At 44.5% G+C, this 25,402-nt stretch overlaps 2 protein-coding genes across 5 annotated transcripts in view; one reads left to right on the plus strand and one right to left on the minus strand.

Moving 5' to 3' along the window:
• Positions 1-69: 69 nt before the first annotated feature.
• LOC120754543 (retinol dehydrogenase 12-like) lies at positions 70-8,892 on the plus strand. Of its 2 annotated transcripts, none has more exons than XM_040068261.1 (7): positions 70-398; positions 1,294-1,412; positions 2,199-2,354; positions 2,637-2,741; positions 3,209-3,418; positions 5,278-5,467; positions 7,329-8,892. In XM_040068261.1, exons 1-7 carry the CDS (start codon positions 184-186, stop codon positions 7,429-7,431), a joined length of 1,098 nt encoding a protein of 365 aa, XP_039924195.1. In that variant the 5' UTR covers positions 70-183; the 3' UTR covers positions 7,432-8,892. The 2 variants fall into 2 exon arrangements, with proteins under 2 accessions (XP_039924195.1, XP_039924197.1); XM_040068263.1 differs by lacking the exon at positions 70-398 and adding an exon at positions 507-656.
• Positions 8,893-9,707: 815 nt separating this feature from the next.
• ZFYVE26 (zinc finger FYVE-type containing 26) overlaps positions 9,708-25,402 on the minus strand; it is a 53,107-nt gene continuing 37,412 nt past the window's right edge. For 2 of the 3 annotated variants that reach the window (XM_040067236.2, XM_040067237.2), the window contains exons 33-41: positions 24,792-25,001; positions 23,750-23,965; positions 21,620-21,817; positions 21,119-21,321; positions 20,142-20,283; positions 15,250-15,309; positions 13,814-13,996; positions 13,073-13,117; positions 9,708-12,048 (exon numbers count right to left, since the gene is read on the minus strand). In XM_040067236.2, coding sequence (XP_039923170.1) covers positions 11,839-12,048; positions 13,073-13,117; positions 13,814-13,996; positions 15,250-15,309; positions 20,142-20,283; positions 21,119-21,321; positions 21,620-21,817; positions 23,750-23,965; positions 24,792-25,001 — 1,467 coding nt within the window. In that variant the 3' untranslated portion in view covers positions 9,708-11,838. Of the gene's footprint in view, positions 12,049-13,072; positions 13,118-13,813; positions 13,997-15,249; positions 15,310-20,141; positions 20,284-21,118; positions 21,322-21,619; positions 21,818-23,749; positions 23,966-24,791; positions 25,002-25,402 lie in introns of those variants that run through there. The other variant, XM_058420956.1, reaches the window with a different exon arrangement.

Raw genomic sequence — 25,402 nt, forward strand, 5'->3', positions numbered from 1 at the left:
GCGGCCGGGCCCGCGCCGCGCGGAGGAACCCGTCCGCCGCCGCCACGGAGCGCCCCGGGCCGGCAGCGCCGGTGCCACCCTTGGGCTCCTTGGTACAGGCGAGACCCGCCGCCGCCGCCGCACTGCTCCCAGGCCTCGGCGCCTGCCTACGCGTTCATCGTTGCATGCCCCTTGCCAGGGTTAATGACGCGAACCTCGGCGCGGGTTTGTAAAAATGTGTTTCAAACGCCACTGCCGACAGTTGCCGCTGCGCTGTCTCTGCAGACATTTCTCGGCTCCTTAACTGAGGAGTACGTTTCAAAATGTTTCGCGGGACACAGGTCGGAGTCGTGCGGTGCTCGGGGTAAAAAAGCAGCGGGCTGCTGGCATGAAGCCGGCTGGGCCCTCGCTGTCCGCAGGTAACCCGGCGGGGCGCGGCCCGGGGGCGGCGGTGCGGCGCTATGGCTGTGGGCGAGGCCAACGCGGGAGAGGCGGTGGCCGCGGGGCGGGGCCTGTGCGGCAGAGGTGGACCCAAGGGGCGGGGCGGGGGCTGCGGGTAGCCGTTCACCGGCGGTGCGCGGGTCGCTGGCGGCAGCGATGCTCAACTGCTGGGAAGCTGCGCTCGGCGCCGCCGTCTCCATCCCCGTCTTTCTTTTCGTGGCAGCGCCCTACATCAGGTGCGTCTTACCGAGCGCAGCCCGTGCCCTTCGCGTACGTTCAGCCCCGCAGAGCGGCACGCGTTGGGGCGCGGAGCGAGCGCGCTTCGCATCTCAGCGCGTGTGTGTCTGTGTGTGTGTGGCGGGAGTGCGAACAGCGGGAATCCCGTCCTGCAGCCCGCGCTGGGCTCGGGGGTTGTTCGGCCTCCCCAGCCCCAGCGGCCCGGTGACGCTGCGGGGCTCGCTCAGCCCTGGCACCCCCCCGGCGCCTTCCCCGCACTCTGTCCCGGTACCGGCTCGCGGAGGAGCGGTGGGGGCGGGGCCCGCGTTCTCCTCAGGGCGAGGCGGCGCAGCCCATTGGCCAAAGCGCCCCGGGGCGGGCGGCAGCAGCCAATGAGAGCCGTGGCTCCACTTGACGCACGGACGGGGCGGGGCGCGAGGGCGGGGCCACGCTCGGAGTGGTGCGGGGCGCGTTCCCGGTATCCCGGTCGCCTCGCGGCCGTGACCAGCCGCTTCAGGCGAGGGCGCCCGTGACTCCCTGGAGCCCAGGGCGCAGCGGCGAGCCCGAGTGTTGATAGGAACCCCCAGGTTCTGGGTGCTCAGCCCCAGCCCGAGCCCCCTAAGGAGGCAGAGGTGACTGGTGCCTCCCCTCTTGCAGGCGGTATGTCGCTGGAGGACGGTGTAAGTCGACAGCAAGGCTGGAGGGGAAGGTGGTGATAATCACTGGAGCCAACACAGGCATCGGGAAGGCGACCGCCAAAGACCTCGCGCAAAGAGGCAAGTGCAGTCTCGTCAGCAGACATCCCTGTGCAGCTAGGGTGGCTGTGCCTTGTGTCAGGAGTCCCTTTTCTGGACCTAAGGAAGACGTGTTGTAGGCGTATATTGAAGTAAACTGGATTTAACTGCAGATGAGCCCAAGTGCTGTTCCGTCAGAGGCTGTAACCACTGAGGTGCAAGTTCCCAATTTATCAACTGGGATATCAAGTTCATTGCTTGGACTCCAAAAATGTGCCTTCTGGACATGAAAATGCTTTGCACTGCAACTGATTCCAGAGGACTGGGGAAGTTCCTGGATTCTGCCTGTATGAAGCTGGGAAATGCTATAGGTCCACAACTGTGTGTTTTAGTTATTCAAGTTTCAGGCTAATTTGCTGTAAATATTATTTGAGTAACTGTTTGCAATCCATTTAGAAATTACTTTGGCTGGAATCCACCACCTTTATGTGCTCCTGGCATGATGTTCTCATTACAGAGGCAGATACAACCCTATCGTACCAGTGTTGTTGTATGTACTCCTGACCTGGGAGAATCTGAACAGAGGCACTTAAGATGGGCATTTGCCTAGTCTGAAAGCATCTTTCAGCTGGATTGTAGTTCACAATTGAGTGTGAAAGGCTTTGTCCCTTCCAGCTACGCCCCTGACTGATGCTAGCTCCCTAAAGAAACAATATATTGTTAGTAATTGCTGTGCATGGTCAGCCTACTTGTCGTAGCCTTGATCATCCAGTGTGCTCCAGTGATCTCAGTTTCTGTTCCGGTTGTTCCCCCCTCCCCTCCTTGCAGGTGCAAGGATAATTATTGCCTGCAGAGACATAGCAAAGGCAGAAGCTGCAGCCAGTGAAATCCGAGCTGAGACAGGGAACCAGCAAGTCATTGTGAAAAAACTGGACTTGGCTGATACGAAGTCCATCCGCGAGTTTGCTGAGAAATTTCTCGCAGGTACAGTCTCCAGAGTCTTCTTTTTAGTGAGAATATTTTACCAAGGACTGCTGTCTGCTCTTCTAACCATTGCCAAATCCCTGCCCTGCTTGTCTCTGTACCTCTTGGGTACTGTGATTCACAGCAGGGGCTGGTCAGAGGCCATGAGCTAGATTGTGGCAGGAGACATATCCTTTTTTTAAGGTGATGTAGCTGCAAGTCAGACAGCAAGGGGTGACTTGTGCTACCTTCTTGTTTGCATTCTCTGTTTCCTTGTTTAAGGATGTCTGTTGTTTCTTGCAGAGGAGAAGGAACTCCATATTCTCATTAATAATGCTGGGGTAATGTTATGCCCTTACTCCAAGACTGCTGATGGTTTTGAGATGCATCTGGGAGTCAATCATCTTGGTAAGGCCAATGGAATCATGTTTCCACTCTATGGAATCATAGAATCATCAGATGGTTTGGGTTGGAATTGCCTTTAAAGATCGTCTTCTTCTAACATCAACATCTGTTGCAAAATGCCAAAGGAAAATCCTGCTTTCAGATTTTCTCTTCCTTATTCTTCCTTTTACAGGAAGGATGGAGGGCCAGAGTCAGAGTTCTGGAGATGCAATGTGGTGTATTTGCATGTTGTGGATCCAGTTTAAGTATCTGTACGTGTTACCTGGGACATTTTGAAATGTATGACAGCTCTAGCTTTTTGAAGATGAGAGGCAGAACCTGAAGGCCCCAAAAAAGTGTAGATTAGATTCAGGGGAATTTAACAGAAATTATCTTTTTCCTGGACTTTAAATGAGGGCAGCAGTAAGATACCACATGTAAGCAAGCAGGGGAACCCTTACTAGAAAGATGACCTTTCATCTCCCCCCTAGGTCATTTTCTCTTGACTTTCCTCTTGCTGGAGCGTCTGAAGCAGTCTGCCCCAGCCCGCATCGTGAACGTGTCCTCACTGGCTCATCACGGAGGCCGAATCCGCTTCCATGATCTCCAGGGTGAGAAGAGCTACAATCGTGGCCTCGCCTACTGTCACAGCAAACTGGCAAATGTGCTCTTCACCCGGGAGCTGGCCAGGCGGCTGCAAGGCAAGTCCCAGAGGCACAGGGGGTGTTTTATCTGCTTGGCTTTCTGAGCACCACGGATGGGGAGAGTGGATTGAAGAAAGGGCTGCAAATTGTCTATGCAGAAATTGAATGGTTTGAGGCAAATGTCACTGAGAGCTCTTTGCAGGAAGAAAATATCTCCTGTCTGTGGAACCAGGAGACTTACAACACAGATTGTCTTTACAACAACAGGGTAGAGGAGTGTAGTAGCTTGACACAGTTGAACGTATCTAATTTTTCTTTGGTGCTTGTCAAAAACTAGCTGCATCCACGCACAGTTATGGTATGTGGATGAAAGCTGAAAACAGCTACAACTGCAGTCTCCAATAGAAAAGCTACTGCACAATCAGCTACCTTAAAGGTCTGTAGAACAAGCCTAAGCTTAGACAGTACCATGTAAGTCACAACATCTGTCACAGTTGTGTCATTCAGTCCTGTTCATAAACTTAAGTAGTATTTATTTACTACAACAGAAGCAGTGTCTTCCCCAGGAAATTACTATTAGAGTAAGTCAAAAGAGGCATGTGTTCTCAAAAGCCTGATGGAAACTGCTGCTGGTTTAGCACTCAGGCCCTCCAGCATTTTTTTTTTTTTTGCAGAAGGCACTTAATGACTCCTGTCTTTAGAAGGCAGCAGGGGATGCTCCAGGGCCTTGGATGAATGATTTAAACTGCTGCAAGAATCACTATCAAAGGTATTAGCAAAAGCGTTTTTAACCTGATGTCACCATAAAAGCGTGACTTAACAAAGATCAATGGCAAGGTTAACTCTGTTACTTATGTGGAAGACACATACAAAAGAAAACTGATTTAGAATTGGTTAGAATGATTCACACAGGACTGGAAACACACTATGATAGATAGATAGATCTGATAGATCATGAGGCTCAGCATGAAGCCTTGTGCTTTTTAAACTTTTTAGGGAGCCTAGGTGCAGCTAGATCCAGTTTTAGTCTCAGATTTGGATGATTTATATATAATGGAATTATATATTCAAAGTTCATAGTAATTATTACTGAGTAGCTACATAGACTAGTAATGTTTCCTCAGTATTAATTCAGCAATCGGTCACCAAGGATTTATTGCAGGCAAAGGGCCTCTCTGCCTTGGTTAGGGAAGGCTTTCTTAGTCTCAGGTAAGAAATCTCAAACCTTGAAAGTCATCCCTGCTTCAGAGTTACCTGCTGTGCAGTCCAGTTGCAGTTTGAGCTGAGGTGCAGTTGGGCTTATCCAAAGGTTTGCTGTTGGTAAAAGGTCTCTGCCTTGAGGAGCAACCTCGAGAGGTGAGCCAGCTCAAGGGAAGATTGTCACCCTGCAGTCATATTGCCCAGCAAGGAGAGTTCAGAGAAGGCTTACTTAGGCTGTACTGTTTATGGAATAGAGTGGTTAGCTTGTATCCAAATTGTATACAACAGGACAGGTAGACATGAGACTCGGTGCCTTACATTCCTTACAACCTTATTTGTTCCTGGATAAAAGAGTATTGGAAAAGCCATGTGCTACTTGTGCTAACTGCCTGATGGCTGTTCTAAGTTCACAGGTGCTGATACTCACTGGCCTCTGTGGGTTTCCTAGAGGAGTTTTGGCCCATTTACAGCTCAGACCTTTACCTTCCTTGGAGACTGTACCAAACCACTGCTGATTTGGTTAAGAGGTCAAGTGTGTCCATCACATTCAGCATGCAGTAACTACAGAGGACTTCACTTTCTGTATCCAAGTCTCCAAAGGACTCCTCCTTTCAGTTACAGAATATCTACAAGTAGAATTAAGGAGTGTATTACCCTTCTTTTAAAGACAATTTGATCCATGCATATTTGTCCTGGACTACTTTATTTTGCCACAGGCACTAAAGTCACAGCAAATGCTCTCCATCCTGGTTCTGTCTATTCCGAACTGGTCCGGCACTCATCTGTAATGAGCTGGCTGTGGAAGATATTCTCCTTCTTCTTGAAGACGCCTAGTGAAGGAGCTCAGACCAGTATCTACTGTGCAGTAGCTGAGGAGCTGGACTCTGTGACAGGACAGTACTTCAGGTGGGTGCAAGCTGATGCAGTGCTACTCTGTGGGAGGCAACTTCGTTGGGTGGGCAATATGGGACTTACTGTCATTCTTCATTAAGAAGGGACAAAGTAAGAGGCTGTCTGCTAAGACTGAGGGTGACAAACACCAGGGCATTGCCCCTCCCAGGTCTGTTGCAATCGTGTTAGAAGAAACACCTGACCCGTGCAACACTTTCTACAATAGTATGTCCTTTAGTGCTAGAAATACTAATGTACTCAAAGTGCAGGAATGGCTGACCTGCCTAACACTTAGTAAAATCACTTTTCAGTAGAACTGTGTAGTTAATGAGGTCAGTCCTGGGAAGATCGCTTCAGTTCCCTTTGTATTTTATCCCACTGGAGCAGGAGGGCCTGTGCTCTCAGGGAGCTGAGAGAGCTGATGGAGCTGCAGAAGACAGGAGGTTAGATTTCAGGGCTGGCGTGTGAACAAATCACTTTATCCTCCAGTGTGATAAGACCCACCAGCTGGGAGGGATTCCTGCTGTGCTGCTGGTCACACTGTCATGGAATTGGTCTTGCTAAGCTCCCATTACAAAACCTGTTATTTTTTTACTTACCCCAGGACCCTACACTGTTCTCTTTTTCTCATCACCAAAAACCATAGCCCAGAGCAGTTTCAACTAATCATCATTCTAGATTTGAAGACTGCCGTTTGAACAGATTCCCACAGATATGTCTGCCAGCTTCCCATTGCATGTAGAGCACTGTAACAATACTGTTTTTTGGGAATGAATATGAAAATTTGGGTTTTTTTCCCCCTCACATGGGTGCTGTTGGAACCATTGTGTCTTTGCAGAGCTTTCTTCTTGTGCTTATGACCAGATTAGTCTCTAATGACATCGCCTGATCTTCATTTGGGAGTTTGTACCATCTTAATCAGACTTGAATATATAAATAGACATCTTAAGTCTTCCCTGGATGACTGTCTCAGGATAAAAATGTAGAGTTAATGTCCTGAAGTACAGAAAACTGGTGGAAATTAAACTCATTAAACAAAGGGAGTTTTGGATGTGGTGGGAAATGAGAAGCCTCAACACTAATTCACAATTTACATTGGATTAGCCTAGAATCCTTTTTCACTTTCCAGGCCATAGACTATAAAACACAAGTGTAAACATTAAGAAAAGAATTTACATGCCACAGTGAGACAGGTGGGAGTCCACCAGTCATTTCAGGAATATTAAAGACTCCATCTATAAATACTGAGTCGAATGGAAACCTTAAAAGATGCCATTTCCTCTGTGCTCTTAAACTCCCAAGTTATTGCAGCACTACAGCTGGGAACAAAGGACCTGTTTTCCAGACTGAGTGCTTTCTGATTGGAGGAGCTGAGAAGAAAGGAGCCACAGTTCAGATGATAATGGAAAAGAGGGTAACCAGAAATGGTTATTACAGTGTTATTATTCTTGGGCATCTAGTGGGATAAATAGTTTAGAATGATGGGCTGTCCAAGTGACTTTTTTTGCAGTGTTTGTTAGGAAATGTGCTCCTGAAGAAGCTTGGTTAGAGTTTATATCCCTTTTTAGTGGTATTAATGAGAATACACACTAATGAGGTTTCTTTAAGAGTTGAGACAACAGATAGAGCTAGACTTGCTTGCCAGTTCTTGGTGTCATTGGGAGAGACTCTTCCCTAGCTAGTTGGCAAGAAATCTTTCTCACGGTGGCTTAGCACCAACCCTTGCTCATTTGCTGGATAGCCTCCCACTATTCTTGAACTGGTCTTGAATTAAGGTGATAGAGAGCAGCTCCCTAATCTTAACATAGACATTTCAGTGTACTAATGTAGAGGAGATCTTAGACTTGGAAGAATAAAAAGAATGTTTTTCTTACAGTGATTGCCAGCCAGCGTATGTATCTCCACGTGGTCGGGACGATGAGACGGCAAAGAAGCTCTGGAGCGTGAGCTGTGAGCTCCTTGGCATCCAGTGGGACTGAGCAGCACCACCAGTGTCCCTGGCTGGGCCCAGCGATGCTTCTCCAGGGAACAGCACTGCTGAGAGACCTCAAGAGTAGAATGCTGATACTTCAGCTGCCCTAAGGATGGCTCTGTGGGCACAATATAATTTGAATTTCTGGAATATTACACTAAAGGATTGAGATTTGTAAGCAATCAGTCCCTCTTCCTAGCTGGAGAATTAGAGCGCCGATGCAGGGAGCAACCTGCTTGTTATCTCACACAGCAGCTCCAGGCTATGGTTCTCTGGCTTTAGAATAGAAAGGAAGGTTGCAGTCTTAGGTTTAGATTATGAAGTAACAAGGAATTACTTTAAATAAACTTTGGTTGTTTTTTTTCCTAACAGCAATAGTAAAAAGGTAGGACTCTATGATATGTGAGATTACTTTCAGTTCCTACTCTTTGAACTGGCAGAGCAAAAATACTTTAGGATATTAGATTTTCTGGCAAGTTATGCACAACAAATACTCTCAAGCACACAGAAACAGGTCCTGGCCTTTTTGTGCCAAGCATTAGGTAAAGTTTTTATGTGGGATCACTTTCTCTGCGTGCTCTGTAAGAAGCTAGACCCTAGCCACAGAGGTATTTTGGCCCTAAATGCCTACTGAGTGCAGTAAGTTAATTGAGGGTTGGCCAATCTGCTGAGAACCCAGGTTGTGGTGCAGGTGACTAGGAGGTTAAAAGCTTCAGGAGGGCTGCAATTGTGCACAGGCAAGTTATTAAGTCAACATTTCTCTTGTGAAGCATTGAACAAAGACAGTATAAAAGTTGTCACAGTAAACCCCCCCAGCTGCACTTCAAATGACTTTAGAACCTAGAAAATGGAGCAGAATGAATAAGGAACATCTCAATCATATTAAAAAACATTAAACAACTTCAGCTGAGATTTTAGCTTTAAATGAAATGAATAAACACCAAACTCCCTAGAGCTAAATAGCTGAAGCAGGAGGCAGCTGAAGCAGGACTGTCTTGGTATTATGGTCGAGCTGGCTCCAGGACAGGAAGGTAAGGCTTGCACAGAAATCCTTGCATTTGTCTGCCCAGCAGTTACTGGTTGCCAAGGCTGCCAGCCTGCCCCTGCAGGACCACACAGTTTGCACTTCCACAAAGCAGCTGTCTCTGGCCACGTAGCACTGGGACTGCTCCCTTGGAACTCCAGTGCTACATGAGTGCAAATTGCTGGAGTGTGATGCATAATCAGAGATTATTTCTCAAAGAGTTAAGCAGTCAGAAACCAAGTGCCACAGCTCATAGGATTATCTTCTGCTTCTGAAAAAAAGCCTGGAAGTTTCTGGACTTGCATATGAGCCTGCCACTGTGACCAACTGCCAGTTTTGGAAAATAAATGCTAATTTTAATTCTTCCTGTCTGGATGCTGTCCATGTAGATCAGTCCTGTGCTACCTCTGAGCAATACTAAATAAAGCCATTTTCCTTTTACAACAGGACTCTGTATCTTTCAGAAATGCTGAATCAGTTTACTTGTTGCTGTTTTCTGCACCTGCCTCAGTAATGTAGGGAATTCAGTCCAGGTACAATTTTAAAAAGTCCCTTTGTGTTTCTCCCTGTCACTCTACCTTTTTTTCCCCCTCCCTTTTTATGCTTCATTCCAATTATGAAGCTAAATCCACAACTATAATGTAACAGGAGAATGTTACCTACCACTGGAGCCTTGGCTTGCTTTCTCTGTCATTGTCTGATCTTGAAAGTGGCTTCAGGAGCAAGGAAAACCATTTTTTAGAAAAGCAGAAAGGTGTCTCTGGTGTGAAATGTTTTTGCCTTTGCAGGTCAATGCTCTTCTCAAAGAAGTCTCATTGTAGATTTAACATAAGACATATTAAATAAACATTTCCATAGACATACATCCACTCTCTTTGACCTTGAGCAAGTAATTTATACCTCTCAGCTGATCTGTAAAATGAGGAGACTAAAAGCTCATTTAGCTGTCTCAAAGGGAGGCTTGTAAGGGAGAGTTAGATTAACTTGCAAAGCTCCCTAAAGAGGATTACTGAATATGTGTAATGCTTGAGGCTGAACTACCTAGGCTACCTAGCTTCTGGGGGGACTTCTGAAGATGAGATATTCCAGTCAATGTAAATATTGAGGATATTCAGTAACAGATAAATTTGGCATGACAGAACAATTATCCTGCTTCTAATTACTCTACTAAGCATAGCCAAAAGCAAAATGCAGATCTAGAAAGAGACCCCTAGCTCTGCTGTGATGAAAAGCAAACTGAAAATACATTAACAGTCATAATACTTTATTTTTTTTTTAAATTGTAAACAAGCCTTGGTCAGTAACAGAGAAATTCTTTTAAACTGGCAGTATTCAATCCCTTTTTCCTGCTCAAAAATTCAAAGCCCCTTGATAATTGCACAATTTATGACACAAGGTAATAAATCAGGGTCAAAATTCCAGTTCTGCTGGTACAAGAAAGATCCCTACGATTCCAGGTGAAGAACATCAAATTACAACAAACACTCTATAAAGTGCATCAGGTACAGTGCAAAGAGGTCAGGAAGAAAGGCAGGTATGGAACTGACGGGTCTGCATGGCAAACTCCACTCTCAGTGCTCTCTGCAGCTGAAGAACTCGAGCACAACAGGTGGTGTTACAGCGCTGCAGAACTGGATGCCCACACACAGTAAAATCTCCACCCCATAATCAGAGATTTACAAATGACTGAAGCCATAGGCAGTGTCACATTTTAGGATTAGCCTGATGGCTGTAAGCTGATGGAAAGCTAGGTCAGTCTGGCCGAGGAAACAAAAGCTTTCATTAGTACTGCTCACTAATGAGATAATGCAAATCTGTGGGCAGGGGATTCTAAAAGCTATACGTGGTCATTTCTGCTCTAGTGAGCAGAGTAGAACACCTCCAAAGAGAGGTGTTTGTGTCAGCTCCTGAAACCCTGAAGAAGATGGAACAAATTCTTTCCAATACCATGGAAGTCTGTTTTTCATTACAGTGATTGTGCAAAACCCTTACTTGACAGTCTCAATTATTTTATGTACTAAAACTATTTACAATTACATTACACCTCAGAAAACCTGTTGGTTTTTTGATGTAAACAACTTTTTAATGAGAAAGTGAATTTGTTTTCCTCCTTCTTGTGCTGAAATACATGTAAGCAGCAAACGCAAACTCTTGTGGAACGTCATGTTTTGTTCTTTTTTTTTTGAAGGTCTTACTACTGTCTACCACATTTTCTGCCAGTTTCTCAGGTCCCAATACTAGTTGCAGAGAAGCAGCATCTTTTTTTCAGTATCTCTGAACACAGACATTACACAAAGATTGCTGCTTTTTTTCATAAAACTGATTAACCAAACACTTCCAGAGCAAAACCCATCAATACAGGGCATGTCCAGTTTGGTGTTCTATTGTACTTGACAGGAACAAATTATCTTGATAACTAAAGAAATAAATGCAACCCTATGTGACAGGGATACAGACTACCTGTTTCATTTTGCCACATCTTGCTATATCCCTATTGTTTGCTATACCTGATGAAAAACTGTGGAGGTTCACTGTCAACTATTCGGTCATAAAGCTGCATCGCAATGATTTATTGGGCATTATCAAAGTAAAGAAAGAGGCACGTGATTTTTTTCAACTATTTTAAAGGCTTATTTTCCCTTTCTACCCCCCTTACAGGATATGTCCTTTATAACTTCATTCATCTAGTTGGCACTAGCCTAAGTGCCACATCTATGGTACACATCACACAGTGTGATTGGTAAGTACAAATCTGCCAAAAATAATCAGTTCCTACCTTTTCAAACAAATTAAAAAAACCTAGGTACATTGTACTAACAAGGGGGATAAAAAAGAAGTAGCAATGTTTTGTCTAGAGGCTTAAAAAAAAATCTCTGAGTTTTAGTCTTTGTAATAGAAGAACTCTCCAGTGTTGAAAATTTAACAGGAAACCTCACAAAAATTTTATGCTCTAGGTTACATCGAGTTGATAAAATTTTTCTGTCCTCTCTACATATGTTTTCTGGATTAAAAATAAAACACATGTTATTAAGTTCAGTGCTTTTCAAAAAATTATCACCCCCCCCCCCAAATTAAAAAAACAACAAAACCCAAAAACTAAAGCCGGAAACGGAAGCGCTCTCTTCCGTACATCTAAATCCTTGCTTGTTCAGTTTGAAATTGCATCCCTCCCCCCATGAAAAAGAGAGCCAAAAAACACCCTGAGGTAGTGACTGTTTGTGAAAATACAGGACTGGCACTTGTAATTCAGTTCCCTTCCTTTCACCAGAGGCACATTAGCAGCATCAATGGGTCAATGGAGTTCCATTTTACCTTGAGGCTGCTGAACCACACACCCTCGAGCTGCCTCAAGCCTTGGCCTTCAGTTCGACGGCGAGCGTCACTTACACGTTACTTCCTCGTGCCCTGGGGAAGCCGATTCCTCGCCTTGGGCTGGTGCACCGAGAGCCACTGGGCACAGATGGCCTTGACAACGTCGTCGCCGCTGCTCTCGGCCAGCTGCCGCACGTGCTGCACCAGCTGCACGGCCCGGCCCTTCTCCTGCCGCACCGACACCAGGTACGCGGAGCGCAGCTTGTTGCACATCATGTAGGCCTGGATCTGAAACACGAGAGGCGGTCACAGCTTGGTCAGAAAGCTGTAGCAAACTCACTGGACAAGCTTCAGCAAGGAGTCACGGGAAATACCCGCTTCAGAAGTGTGTCGTACCGGGTAGTAGCACCACACTGCCAAACGCTGCGTGGCGTGAAGCAGACCCCAGTGAAAAAAGATGGGCAAATGGGTGTATTTTATTAAGTTTGTGTCTTGTAGACACTCTTTTACTGTAGGACAATGAAATTACTATCAGGAGTCCTATTTCATGCATTAACTACAGTATCCACACAGCAAAGAGTGGATCTGTCATTTTCTTCCACTGCTGGTTCTACTTTTCTGACAGAAGAGCAGAACTAAAAGCCCATTTTTCAATCTGCCTCCAACAGTGAGTTTAGCAGACAGAGAACTGTCACAAATCTTTAGATTTTATTCCCAGCCATGCCACTCAGGATCTACAACAAACCCCAAATGCTGAGTCACAGCCACTTCTATAAGCAGGCATCTACAGGTCTCCATTGGCTTGGCTGGCTGGTATGAAAGCCAGCAAAGAAATAAACTAGTTTAGGCTTCATTTCCTCTAAGAGAAGAAGTCTATCAGAAGCTGGAGAAGTTTTATCATTTAACTGTTGATCACCACAGAAATAGTATAATCCTGAAACAGTAAGCTGAAGTGGTCACCATTAGCTGTCTGCCATCACTAGAAACTTACATGCACCTATGCAAAAAGTTGAATAACAAAACCAACAAACGCACCAGTGTGCCCTTCTGAAATACTTTTCCTCCCACTGTAACAAAGCTGAGGGCTCCCAGGGAACTAACAGGGATAATGCCAATGGTACCTGTATGTCACAGCTTTACAGTCACAAACACTGTGGCATTGAGGAATTCACAGTGATTTCTACAATCTAGGAAGCAGCCTTCAAAAATCTTACTTGCATGAGGATGAGAGAGAAGATAGTGAAAAAAAGCCTGCAAACTGCAGACCAAGACTGGGGTAACGTTTAGCTCTTGCTACTGTGCTTTTACTTACCTTGTTTTCATCACTGTCCATATCCTGAATCAGATTATCGAGATCCTGTATCCAAAGAAGGGAAAAGGTGTTCACATTTAAAGTGGTAACAGTCTGCAAAACTTTAGCCCATCAGGGATCAAACCCCTGTGGACAGGCAGGGCTGCTGAGATCACAGTAGGTGCTTAGACTGTCCCAACTGCGAGACTTACAAATGTACAAAATACAAAAAAAAATACTAATTCCAAGTCTTCCCTTAACCTACAGCCTTTCCTACCTGCCATCTCTGGGGGGTATCCCTAGAGAACACTCTGAGTCTCTCATGGACACGGCTTGTGTTGTGTGAAATGAATTTGTAGGTTAGCAGGAGTGACCCCAAAGGTCCTGACCCAAAAAGGAGGCAGGAGGTTTCCGCCTCCACACATCCTCCATGTTAGCCAGGGAAGCCTCACAGAAGGGAACACCTCCTGCTGCAATCATCAGCATTTGACAGGTTCTTGTGAAGCAAATGTTCTGTCCCCCTCATGGGTATCCATTTGGGAAGTGCAAGGTAGGAGTGTGCTATAGCTACTTATGGTTCCCTGTCAGAGTATCTTGTGCAAGGCAAACCACACACTCCCACCTTTAAACTATGCCCATAGTATGCAGCCAGAACCTCCAAAGGACTCACTAAAAGAGCAGTAGAGGCACCAGACTTCCCTGTAGCCTGTATTGTCTATATCCTTTTTACTCCGAAAGGGACACAATGCAGGATAGAATTACCTCAGCAGGAATGTTTTTGAACTCATTCAGACAGTTTAGGATAATGTTATCCCCATCATTTTTTGCTGCCACTCCAGACTCATTGACACACTTCAGGAGCTGCTGGATCTCGCTGTACTTCTGCTGCTTCACCAGCTGCTTGGCCACTTTGCTGTACACTTCTGTAGCCTCCAGCTGGAAGTCCTAGAGGTAGTAGGAACATCAGAACAACATCAACATGGTCAATGTTCTCAGCAGGTTTTCTCAGAGGGAGTCTACACAACTGAGACAGTCTCTCCTAAGGACTAAAATACCACACCACACTCCAAAAAGTCAACGCTGTTTTGGGAGCCTCCGGTTTTCCACTCACCACTGCTCAGGGTTGGCTTAAAGGTTTTCGTAAAAATCAATCCTGCTTCAGAACAAGAGTGCTCTACTGCCTTCTTTTCAGGAGCGGCAAAAAATGAGTTTTATTTCTTCTGGCAAAAATCTTTCCTAGATCCCTACCCACCTCTCCCTCACTTAGCATGTTCCCACTGTATTTCTCCAGCCCCTCCACCAGCAGTCATCCTTTGGATACCCCAAACAGGGGGCAACTGACCATTGTACACCATCCACATGAGGGAAGAGATGATAAAAGCTGTGAGCTGATCCTGCAATGAGTAAGTAAAGAAAAAAAAGGATGGAAATGGAAGTGACAGACAGCTGGACTCACTGCTCCATTTTAACTGGAGGTAGTGGCTGCTGCTGCTTAGAAGCGCTGTTTTTATAAGGCTCTCCATCTCCCCACAAACAGTTCTGCCTTGTACATCCTGACCTGAAAGAAGGAGCAGGGCCTGCCACATCCATAAATACTCTTTCAGTGTGCCACCTCTGTCCAGAAGTGCCCTGCTCTACTGTCTGGGACTATATAGATGAGAAACACTCAGAAGACTTAAGAGGCTCATGAGCTATGCTGACTGATAATCACTCAACTTCTACCCAGACGTGAGGAATGAGAGGTCCCCAGTGAGAGTTTCCAGTTAATTAATTTTGCTGTCAAATCAGAAAAATAAAGCAGAGAGCCCTGGCCTTACTTATTCACTGTCTTTGCATGACTGTCATGAACTGCAGAGAGCTACCACAGAAGAGATCTCTACACACATCTATGATTGTGGTTTGCCAGAGTTAAGACATTGAACAAGGTGCGAGGCAAAGGAAAAGACGTACTTCGTTCCTTTGTAGGACCCAATTACTCTGAAAATGTCCTACTGAAACAGCATCTTAATTTCTTTACCAAGCTTGCACAAATACATAGACATGTAAGACTTAAACTTGTAACTTTTCTCTCAACAAGTTTTTCTTTTGGGGGGATTAAAATACATTTGGGGGAGGAAAAAAGGCTTTTGTTTAAATAATTGCTAATTTCAGGTGTTACTTTGTAATAACATTACTTGTTATATCCAGTTTTTCCATACCTGGAGAACTCTAAATGCAATCCCAAACCCCTCCTCAATGTTTTTGCCTTCCAATATGACCTGAAAAGAGAGGCACAGACAAGTCTGGGAATGCACATTCCTTTTGCATTATGCACAGTTAAGTAATATTAATGCAAATCCAGATTTTGCTCAGAGGCCAAAAGAAAATGCATTACTTCAACAGAAAACAGCACCATCCCAAGAAGCACAGCAAATTATAGGGTCTATTGTCACACACTGCTCCCCTGAGGGACATTAGGCTGAGCAGGTGGAGGGCTTGCATTGAGGGCCATTCAGGAATGGGAGATGGAGCTTCCTTTGTTCCTGAGTGACTCATCATAAGAGACCACCGGGGAGCGCGGCAACTCGGAGCGCGGCGAACAGGAGCAGGCAAACAGGGTCACAGCGCAGGGTCACAGCAGTTTGCGCAGCAGTTCGCGCAGGCAGGGCAAGCAGGCAGGGCTGCAGGTTCTTGCTAGTCTGGTGTAGTGTTTATATTGGTTTATTAATCTTGGGCTTTCTCCTAAACAATGGTTTCAACCCGGTCAAAATCTGTGGTTGGTACAGGTGTATGTGACCAAGTAGAGCCCTCCAAAAAGGATGTGTCTGTACAGACCCATTCCTGCCCGGAGTGTTTGAGCTTGTCAGTGGCTTCAGGGGATGTTGTGGAGAAGGCCTGCCTATGGTGTGAACAAGTGAATGACCTCCTTTCGCTAGTGGCTGAGCTTAGGGAGGAAGTTGAAAGATTAAGAAGTATCAGAGATAGTGATAGGGAAATAGACTGGTGGAGTTCAGCCCTTACATCTTTAAGGGAGGCCCACCAGGAGTCAGAGGACCCATATGCCTCTCACTCTCAGGCAATAGAGGGGCACCTGGTAGATGAAGGGGAATGGGAACGGGTCCCTGCTCGGGGTGGTAATAACAATAATCCCTCCTGCCCTCCATCCCCTAGCCAGGTGCCACTTCAGAATAGGTATGAGGCCCTGGATCTAGAGAGCCAGACAGATAATTTAGAAGAAAATTATCTGCCCAGTGAGACTTCCAATTACGACTCGTCTAAAAAACGGATTATTACCTCTAACATCAAGAAAAAAAGAAGGGTGATTGTAGTGGGTGATTCCCTTCTGAGGGGGACAGAAGGCCCCATATGTCGACCTGACCCATCCCACAGGGAGGTCTGCTGCCTCCCTGGAGCCCAGGTACGAAACATTACTGAGAGACTTCCTAGGCTGGTTCGGCCCTCTGATTATTACCCACTGCTGATACTCCAGGCTGGCAGTGATCAGATTGAAAAGAGGGGTGTCAAGGCGATTAAAAGGGAGTTTAGAGCACTGGGTCAAGAGGTTGATAGGACAGGTATACAAGTAGTGTTCTGCTCAGTTCCTTTGGTGACAGAGAAAAATGATGAAAGAAATAGGAGAACCCACATCTTTAACAAATGGCTCAAGGGTTGGTGCTATCGGCAAAATTCTGGATTCTTTGATCATGGAGCAACCTTTATGGCACCTGCTCTACTGGAATCAGATGGGATACATCTCTCTGTTAAGGGCAGGAGGTTTTTAGCCCATGAACTGGCAGACCTTATTGAGAGGGCTTTAAACTAGGTTTGAAGGGGGAAGGGGATGCATCTGGGCTGTGTGGAAGCAGGCCCAAGGATGATAAGACTGTGTTAAGGGAGAAATCAGTAGCCCAGCTAAGGTGCATGTATACCAATGCACGCAGCATGGGTAACAAACAGGCAGAGCTAGAGGCCATGGTGCATCAGTGGAACTATGATATTGTTGCCATCACAGAAACGTGGTGGGATGACTCACATAGTTGGAGCACTGCGCTAAATGGCTACAAGCTCTTCAGCAGAGACAGAAAAGGGAGAAGAGGTGGAGGGGTGGCCCTTTATATTAGGGGAGTTTTGGATGTCATAGGTATTGAAAATAATGATGATGAAGTAGAGTCCCTATGGGTAAAAATTAAGGGGAAAGCCAACAAGGCTGACATCCTCCTGGGAGTCTGCTATCGTCCACCCAATCAGGATGAAGAGGTGGACAACTTACTCTATAAGCAACTGAACAATGTTTCAGCATCATCAGCCCTTGTTCTTGTAGGTGACTTCAACCTACCAGACATCTGCTGGGAACTTAATACAGCAGAAAAACAGCAATCTAGAAAGTTTTTTTAGAGTGTGTGGAGGATAACTTTTTGTCACAACTGGTGAGCAAGCCCACCAGGGGAGGGACTATGTTAGACCTATTGTTCACAAATAGAGATGGACTGGTGGGTGATGTGGAGGCTGGAGGCCGCTTGGGGCACAGTGATCATGAAATTATAGAATTCTCGATAATTGGTGAAATAAGGAGAAATATCAATAAGATCTCTACACTGGACTTCCGGAGGGCAGACTTTGGCCTATTTAAGAGACTTATTCAGAGAGTTCCTTGGGAAACAGTCCTTGAAAACAAAGGAGTCCAGGAGAGATGGGTGTGCTTCAAGACGGAAATCTTGAGGGCACAGGAACAGACTGTCCCTGTGTGCCGAAAGATGAGTCGACGAGGCAAACGTCCAGTCTGGATGAGCAATGAGGTTTTGAAGGAACTTAGAAATAAAAAAAAGACGTATCATCTTTTTAAGGAGGGACTGATTTCTCAGGAAGTATTTAAGGGAGCTGCTAGGGCATGTAGAAAAAAAATCAGGGAGGCCAAAGCCCAGTTTGAACTTAACTTGGCAACTTCTGTTAAAAACAATAAAAAAAGTTTTTACAAGTATATCAATGATAAAAGGAAGGGTATAACCAACCTCGGTTCCTTATTGGATGAGGCAGGCAACTTAGTAACTAAAGATGAGGAAAAAGCGGAAATGCTTAATGCCTTCTTTGCCTCAGTCTTTATTGGTAGGACAGCTTATCCTCAAGACAACTGTCCCCAGGGCTTGGTAGGTGGTGCCAGGGATCAGAATGGTCCTCTTGTTATCCAAGAGGAGGCAGTCAGAGAACTGCTGGGACACTTGGATATTTATAAATCAATGGGACCAGATGGGATCCACCCTAGGGTGATGAGAGAGCTGGCAGATGAGCTTGCAAAGCCGCTCTCCATCATTTATCAGGAGTCGTGGCTCACTGGCGAGGTTCCAGGTGATTGGAAACTGGCCAACATGACACCCGTTTACAAAAAAGGTAGGAAGGAGGATCCTGGTAATTACAGGTCAGTTAGCCTGACCTCAGTACCAGGCAAGATAATGGAGCAGTTCATACTGAGTGCTATCACACAGCACGTACAAGATGGCCAGGGTATCAGACCCAGTCAACATGGGTTTACAAAGGGTAGGTCATGTCTGACCAACCTGGTCTCCTTCTATGACCAGGTAACTCGTCTGGTAGATGCAGGAAAGGCTGTGGATGTCGTCTATTTAGACTTCAGCAAGGCCTTTGATACTGTCTCCCACAGCATACTCCTAGATAATCTGGCAGCCCACGGCTTGGACAGGAGCACTCTTCGCTGGGTTAGGAACTGGCTGGATGGCCGGGCCCAGAGAGTGATGGTGAATGATGCAGCATCCAGCTGGTGGCCAGGCACCAGTGGTGTCCCTCAGGGGTCTGTATTGGGACCAGTTCTATTTAATATTTTTATAGACCACATGGATGAGGGCATTGAGTCCTTCATTAGTAAATTTGCAGACGACACTAAGCTGGGAGCTTGTGTTGATCCATTGGAAGGGAGGAGGGCTCTGCAGAGAGACCTAGATCAGTTGGATGAATGGGCAGAGTCCAACAGCATGAAGTTTAATAAGTCTAAGTGTCGAGTTCTACATTTTGGCCACAAAAATTCCCTACAGCGTTACAGGCTGGGGACAGTGTGGCTGGACAGTGTTCAGGCGGAAAGGGACCTGGGGGTGCTGGTCGACAGCCGGTTGGATATGAGCCAGCAATGTGCCTTGGTGGCCAAGAAGGCCAATGGCATCCTGGCCTGAATTAGGAATTGTGTGACCAGCAGGAGTAGGGAGGTCATTCTTCCCCTCGGCACTAGTGAAACCACATCTTGAGTACTGTGTCCAGTTCTGGGCCCCTCAGTTTAGGAAGGATATTGAGATGCTTGAGCGTGTCCAGAGGAGGGCAACGAGGCTGGTGAGGGGCTTGGAACACAAGCCCTATGAGGAACGTTTGAAGGAGCTGGGGTTGTTTAGCCTGGAGAAGAGGAGGCTTAGAGGTGACCTTATCACTCTCTACAACTTCCTGAAGGGAGGTTGTAGACAGGTGGGGGTTGGTCTCTTCCACCGGGCAGCAACTGACAGAACAAGGGGACACAGTCTCAAGCTACGTCAGGGAAGGTACAGGTTAGATATTAGGAAAAAATTTTTCACTGAAAGAATAATAAAGCACTGGAATTGTCTTCCCAGGGAGGTGATGGAGTCACCATCTCTGGATGTGTTTAAAAAAAGACTGGACATGGCACTTAGTGCTATAGTCTAGTTAAGGTGTTAAGGCATAGGTTGGACTTGATGATCTTAGAGGTCTCTTCCAACCTCATTATTCTGTGATTCTGTGATTAGGCAATTTACAGATGGAGATGAGCCAAAGTTAACAGTGGTTAGAACGATAGCATTATTTGCCTTGCTTCCAAACATAATAGGATGCACAGTCAAAAGGAACATTACTATTTGTATTTTGGATGCTCTGCCTCTGAAAATTTGAACTTTGAGGAGATGAGCTCCAAGTTCTCACATGTTCTCTGCTACTTTGAGGAAAACCAGGAATTTTTGATAAAAGATGGGTTGCATTCAAGCATAAGTAATCTGCCCATAAAAATACAAGAAACTGCTCCAACCGTCAAATGCTTCAACCTACATTACAAGTTGGTACTGTTGATGAAAAATAGAGCTGTGTTTAAAATAACAATTCGTACCTTGCAAGCAACATCCATTTTCATGTTATTGTTTCCAAAGAGTGTGGGCAAGGAGGAATCTGTCATTTGAGAGGCTCCTGAGCTCTCACACTGATGCAGGAACTTTGTTACTTCCATCTGCAGATCAACTGTATTGATGTGCCTAGATAGTGAAAAAAAATCTGACTTTATTTTGTAACAGGGAAAGTGTTAATTATTATTTATATGAACTAACTTCTTCAGTACCTTTCAAAAGAAGACATACTTATAAGCAATTATTTTAGTCCTTTACTTGTCCATTGCACAAGTCTGCAGCAATACTACTTTGCAGATCTGTGTACTTAATGTGCATATCAAGCAGAAGTTGAGCAATTCACATTATTTAAAGAAGGGAGAAACTGGATCCCCAAATAAATATCTGTTCCTGCTTTTCACCTCATCACACACACACACACCTCTCCAGGTTTGACTTAACAGTCTGGACTAAAAAAAAAAGAAAGAAAAAAGCCCCTAAGAAAACCAAGATATAAAACCCTAAGTACAAGAGAGATCTGGCTAAATTAACACTTTGATACTTGAATACAGGAATCCAGTTTTCTCTGACACCTATAGCTTGTACATAGTGCAGTGTTTGGAGTTAACCCCAGTAGCCAGTGAAGCACTACCAAGCTGCTTGCTTTTGGGAGAGCAAGGGAAGAGAAAAAGAAAAAAACCTTGTGGACTGATGATAAATTGTCTATGCAGTGTAGGGTTCCTGTTTGTTTTTTCTAAATTAAAGGAGGGTAGTCTGATACACATACATATTTTTGGTAGAAACAACTGCCCATTGCCTGGTTTGGAATGTTGGGGGAAAAGTGATGGGAACCCTACACTTGTAACTACATAAAAGCAGATTTGGGTCAGGGAGAACAGTAAGTGTTAGCTAAACGAATAAAACCCCCCAAGTCTAAAGCCTGAATTTCACCTCTCCTAAAACCTAACTTCTTCTTTATAGATACCTCGACACATCTGTAGCAGACATCTTCTTCCGAAAAGTGAATGCCATTTTTTTCCTTCCTGAACTTCTTGAGACCTCCTGCAGATAGACTTTGAGATGGTCCTTGATCTTTAGAAGCCATGCCTGTTTTCCTCCAAGTTCAGTGTAAGACTTTGCTCCATGAGTGAAAAATCTAATGCAGGTCATTGCAGCACGGACGTGATCCTGGAAGAAATGCACTCACCACTAAGACGGACATAGGACACCACCTTCAGTAATCACTGTCTGCACTAAAGGGCTCACACAAAGCGGGCAATGCTCTGTTTTCTTTAACACGACGTGCCAGATCCATGACCTGGATCAGGTCAGATTTAGTAGGGTTCAGGCCTTTCTATGTTTTCTAAGACTGTAAACAGGCAAAAATATACTTGTCCAGCATGCAGGTTTAGACCAAAGTAAACGAGCAAAAGTCTGACAGTATTCAGCATTTCATTGAAAGAGATGGCACTGCCCCTCAACTTACCTTCATGAACTGTTGCAGTTCATACAGAATATGGTAATAGTTCTTCCTCTGCAAGTATTTGCAGGCTGCAATCAAGTAGACTCCCCAGCTTTCCAATCCTGGATCAATGGTTTCCAGCAAGTTCTCCAACATATGCAGTTTTCCACTTTCATAACTTGGAATGAAGATCCCTTCAATAAACACCTCTGATGGGGATTCCTACACAAACAGAAAGCAGCTTGAAGCAAAGCCACTGTAGCTTATTTTCCTTATGTAATAAAAAGGCATATGAAGTGACAGAGATCATAAAATTAGTTATTTAGACTGAAAGGGATTTCTGGGAGTTATTTTGTTCAAAACCCCACTCAAAGAATGACTTCCAAGTTAGGTCCTGCTGCTCTGGACCTGTCCAGTCAAGTTCCAAGCATCACAAAGTAGAGTGATTTAACAGTCTCCCTGTGACCCTGGTCCTGTGTGTAAATATATACACCAAAAAAAAAAACCCCAAACAAACCCAAACCCTTTTTCTTTATATCCAGTTGGAATTTTCCCTTGCTCACAACGGTGTCCACTGTCTCTTACCCTTATACTACACACATTAGATAAGCATGGCTCTATTTTTGCTATAATCACCCACTTGGTAGCTGAAAACACAACACAGATCTCCTCTTGCCTTTTCTTCCAGCAGGAAAAACCTAGCTCTATCAATCTCAAGTATCAGCTGTTTCAGGCCCCTAGACACGTCTGTGGCCTTCAATTAGACTTGCCTCGCTTTGCCAGTGTGTTTGGCACTTGGGAACCCAGGACTGGGCACAGTTGTTCATATGAAACCTCATAAGTAGTGACCTGAGGGGAATATTTACTTGCCTTGACCTCTTGACTGTGGTCTTGCAAATGCAGCCTCACACATGCCTCTTTCCACAGAAACATTAATACGGGTTAACAGGGCCACCACAAATGTTTTAAAGGCTTGATATGAAATTTTTGAAATTGTTTTTTGTATCTCAGAATAAGATACAAGTGACAAAGTCTGTACACATAAAATGCATCCAAACAACCAACCACAAAATGTTTAGTCAGAAGCTTAGTGCCTCACAGCTTCAGGGGAACAAACCCTCCTCTCTCTAGTTTGTATGTTTACTACCAGTTCCTTGTCCAAAACTTCCATACCAATTTGTCTGTCTAGAGTATTTTCTAAGTCTGCTACTTAAGAGGTGAAATTATATCACCTACATTGTAAAAATACGCAACTTTTCTTTAAAAGCAGGTTGAAACTGATGTAAAAGATACATCTTAAAAGGTAATTCAATATGCAGATGACTATAGGAGCTTAGAATGACTGACGGTACAATGAGAAAGCAGAGTGGATAAGGCAACTTAATTTTCTATTAACAAACCTCATAACCAGATAAAGATAATGGAAGTTGGTGTTTCAACCTGTACATTTTCAGCAAGAGTTATTTCAAATAAAAAAAAAATAATCAGTAATTCAAACACAAGCACAGCCACTTAGAAAAGGAAACAAAGAAAATTCCACTTTCTCACAAGCTGGTGAGATATAATGGATTCACATCTCTGAAGAAGCACCCTTAATGTCTTAGTAAGAACCTGGAATAATTTCTAGATTTAACTGTAGTTTAGCACCAGTAGAACAGTTTACTCCAGAGATGCTTCAGTCATCTTATATTATGCAGTGTCCTTAAGGGAGAGCTTAACCACATTTTGGGTTCCCTAGACTTCTGTCCTCATATTCCCTCATATTCCTAATGGTTACAGAAGCAAACACAGTTGATCTGATTCAACAAACAATACTGTGAGATAGAGGCACAGGGATAGACAGTAGTGGCTAATGTGGAATGCTGGAATTCAAAATTTTCCTTCTCTCTTCTGAACTCTATGACAACAGTCCCAGATTTTCAAAGTGCTGTTGATGCAGGACATCTATAAAAGAACCAAAACTGCACATTCTCTTCCCTAGATCTGTAAAGAGCTATGCTGTTGCTCTGTCTCACTGAATTCCTGTTAGTCACTAGATAGTTTGTATAACAGCATTTGAGGACCTCAGCAAACTTGCAGAAAACCACCCAATCCTGCAAGATTATCAGTCTGGTTTTTCAAATTTGTTTTGGTGATGAAAGTTGAATCACTCACCTTATGTAACAAGTGAAGCAGCGCTTCTCTCATACAGTCATGCCTCATGTAAAAGCTTATTATTGCCAGATTAGTGCCGTAACTATGTAAATAGAACAAGCACTCCTGATAATAGCTGTTGTGTTGAATCTTCCCCTCACACATCATCTCCAGAGACAGACTTCTTGTTCTCAGTGTTGCTTCAAGTTCCCTCAATGTGGCAAAGTAATCACCATCCTGCCATTAACACAGAGAACCAATGAAAGGTGATCAGCAAGAGAAAGCCTTTTCAAATAGGTCTTGTCACTCAGCCCTGAAACATTTCTGTTAGTGTTGTTTTTAAAATAGGTCTTGCTTCAGAGGGGTGAGAATCCAGCAATGCTTTTTATAAACACTAGACTGGAACTCTGCTATCGTCAGATGTGCTGAATGTTGCTGTACCCAGCACAGCTGTTTCCAAGGACAGTTAGAAGGCTTACTTTAAAAAAATTCCAGTGGTAACAGCTACTTCAACAACCCAGTTCAAAGAGGCTTTTTTATTCTCCTAAAAGACGTACTCGGTCTTTCACCATCATGACTCTGCAGTTATTTAGTACAAAAAGTAATTTTTTGCTACCTAATCAGAATTCTAAACCATTTAATAGTGGTTTTTGATGGGAGGAGTGGGAAAGCATTTGAAAGTCTTTGAACTTCTGCAAAGTTACCAGAATTTCAGCAGAAAAATTCTATCACTGCAGCATCACAAAATACTGCTGGGATTGAGTTTAGCTTCCTTAGACTGTAGTAACAGTACATTATCCAGTGCAGCCTCTTTTCCCTCCACAAAGTATATCCCAAATTGCCATAAAATCCTATGATCTGGTTCTCAGGTACCACTTCAATGCGATGAAACAGCTAACAAATTTCTCAACAATATTCAGTTTGCTATACACAATCATGACAAAGAAGGAAAATAAACACCCTAACACTTGCTATTGTAACATGCATTGCTATAAGCTGTGTACTACACCATCATTACTTGGCTGCGCCATAGCCCCTCAGAGCAGACAGAGAAGATTCTTACTGTGATGAGTACTGGCTTCACTGTGGACTCCAGGTACTGTATCACATCCTGGACCAGCCTTGAACCATGGCTCAGCTGGTTTAGATCCATGGGTGGCTTTAAACATCGGTTAAACTTCTCTCTTGCTGAAGTTAAATTTCCAGCTTTAAGGCAAGCCATGCCCCAGGCATGCCATGCTCCACCTGGATCCAATCCAGATTTTGTAGAAACCTAAAGCCAAAATCATTTGTTAACATTACAACACAGTCCCAGTACAGCAAATAGGAAAACTGGCTTATCATACAGTCTGTGATTCTGACCTTTCCCATCCTAGAGCACATTTCCCATTAAAAACAAACAACTAAAAAGCCATACGAAAAACTCATGCTGATTATTTCCATATTACTGGCACAAAAGGCCAACTACCAAAACACCCATGATCTCCATGTGGAAGTATTTTTTATTGAATAAGTTTAAACTACTGTTTATCTGGGAAATTCAGTTCCTGAGTTCTAAACCAGGACATTTTCACATCTGCCTTTCTAAAGCAGATGATTACAGAGCAGAATTCATCAGACTTGTAGTTTTAAAAAAGGCAACAGAAGATGCTTCATGAGCTGCCAAGATATTTC

Source organism: Hirundo rustica, chromosome 6, assembly GCF_015227805.2.
Source record: "Hirundo rustica isolate bHirRus1 chromosome 6, bHirRus1.pri.v3, whole genome shotgun sequence".
Classification (NCBI taxonomy): Eukaryota; Metazoa; Chordata; class Aves; order Passeriformes; family Hirundinidae; genus Hirundo; species Hirundo rustica.

What these genes read in the sequence shown, in the direction of transcription:
- LOC120754543 (XM_040068261.1), top strand. Translation starts at nt 184, where the DNA reads ATGACGCGAACCTCGGCGCGGGTTTGTAAAAATGTGTTTCAAACGCCA. An exon ending in TGGGCCCTCGCTGTCCGCAG is followed by an intron (nt 399 to 1,293) that starts GTAACCCGGCGG and finishes CCCCTCTTGCAG; the next exon opens with GCGGTATGTCGCTGGAGGAC. An exon ending in CAAAGACCTCGCGCAAAGAG is followed by an intron (nt 1,413 to 2,198) that starts GCAAGTGCAGTC and finishes CCCTCCTTGCAG; the next exon opens with GTGCAAGGATAATTATTGCC.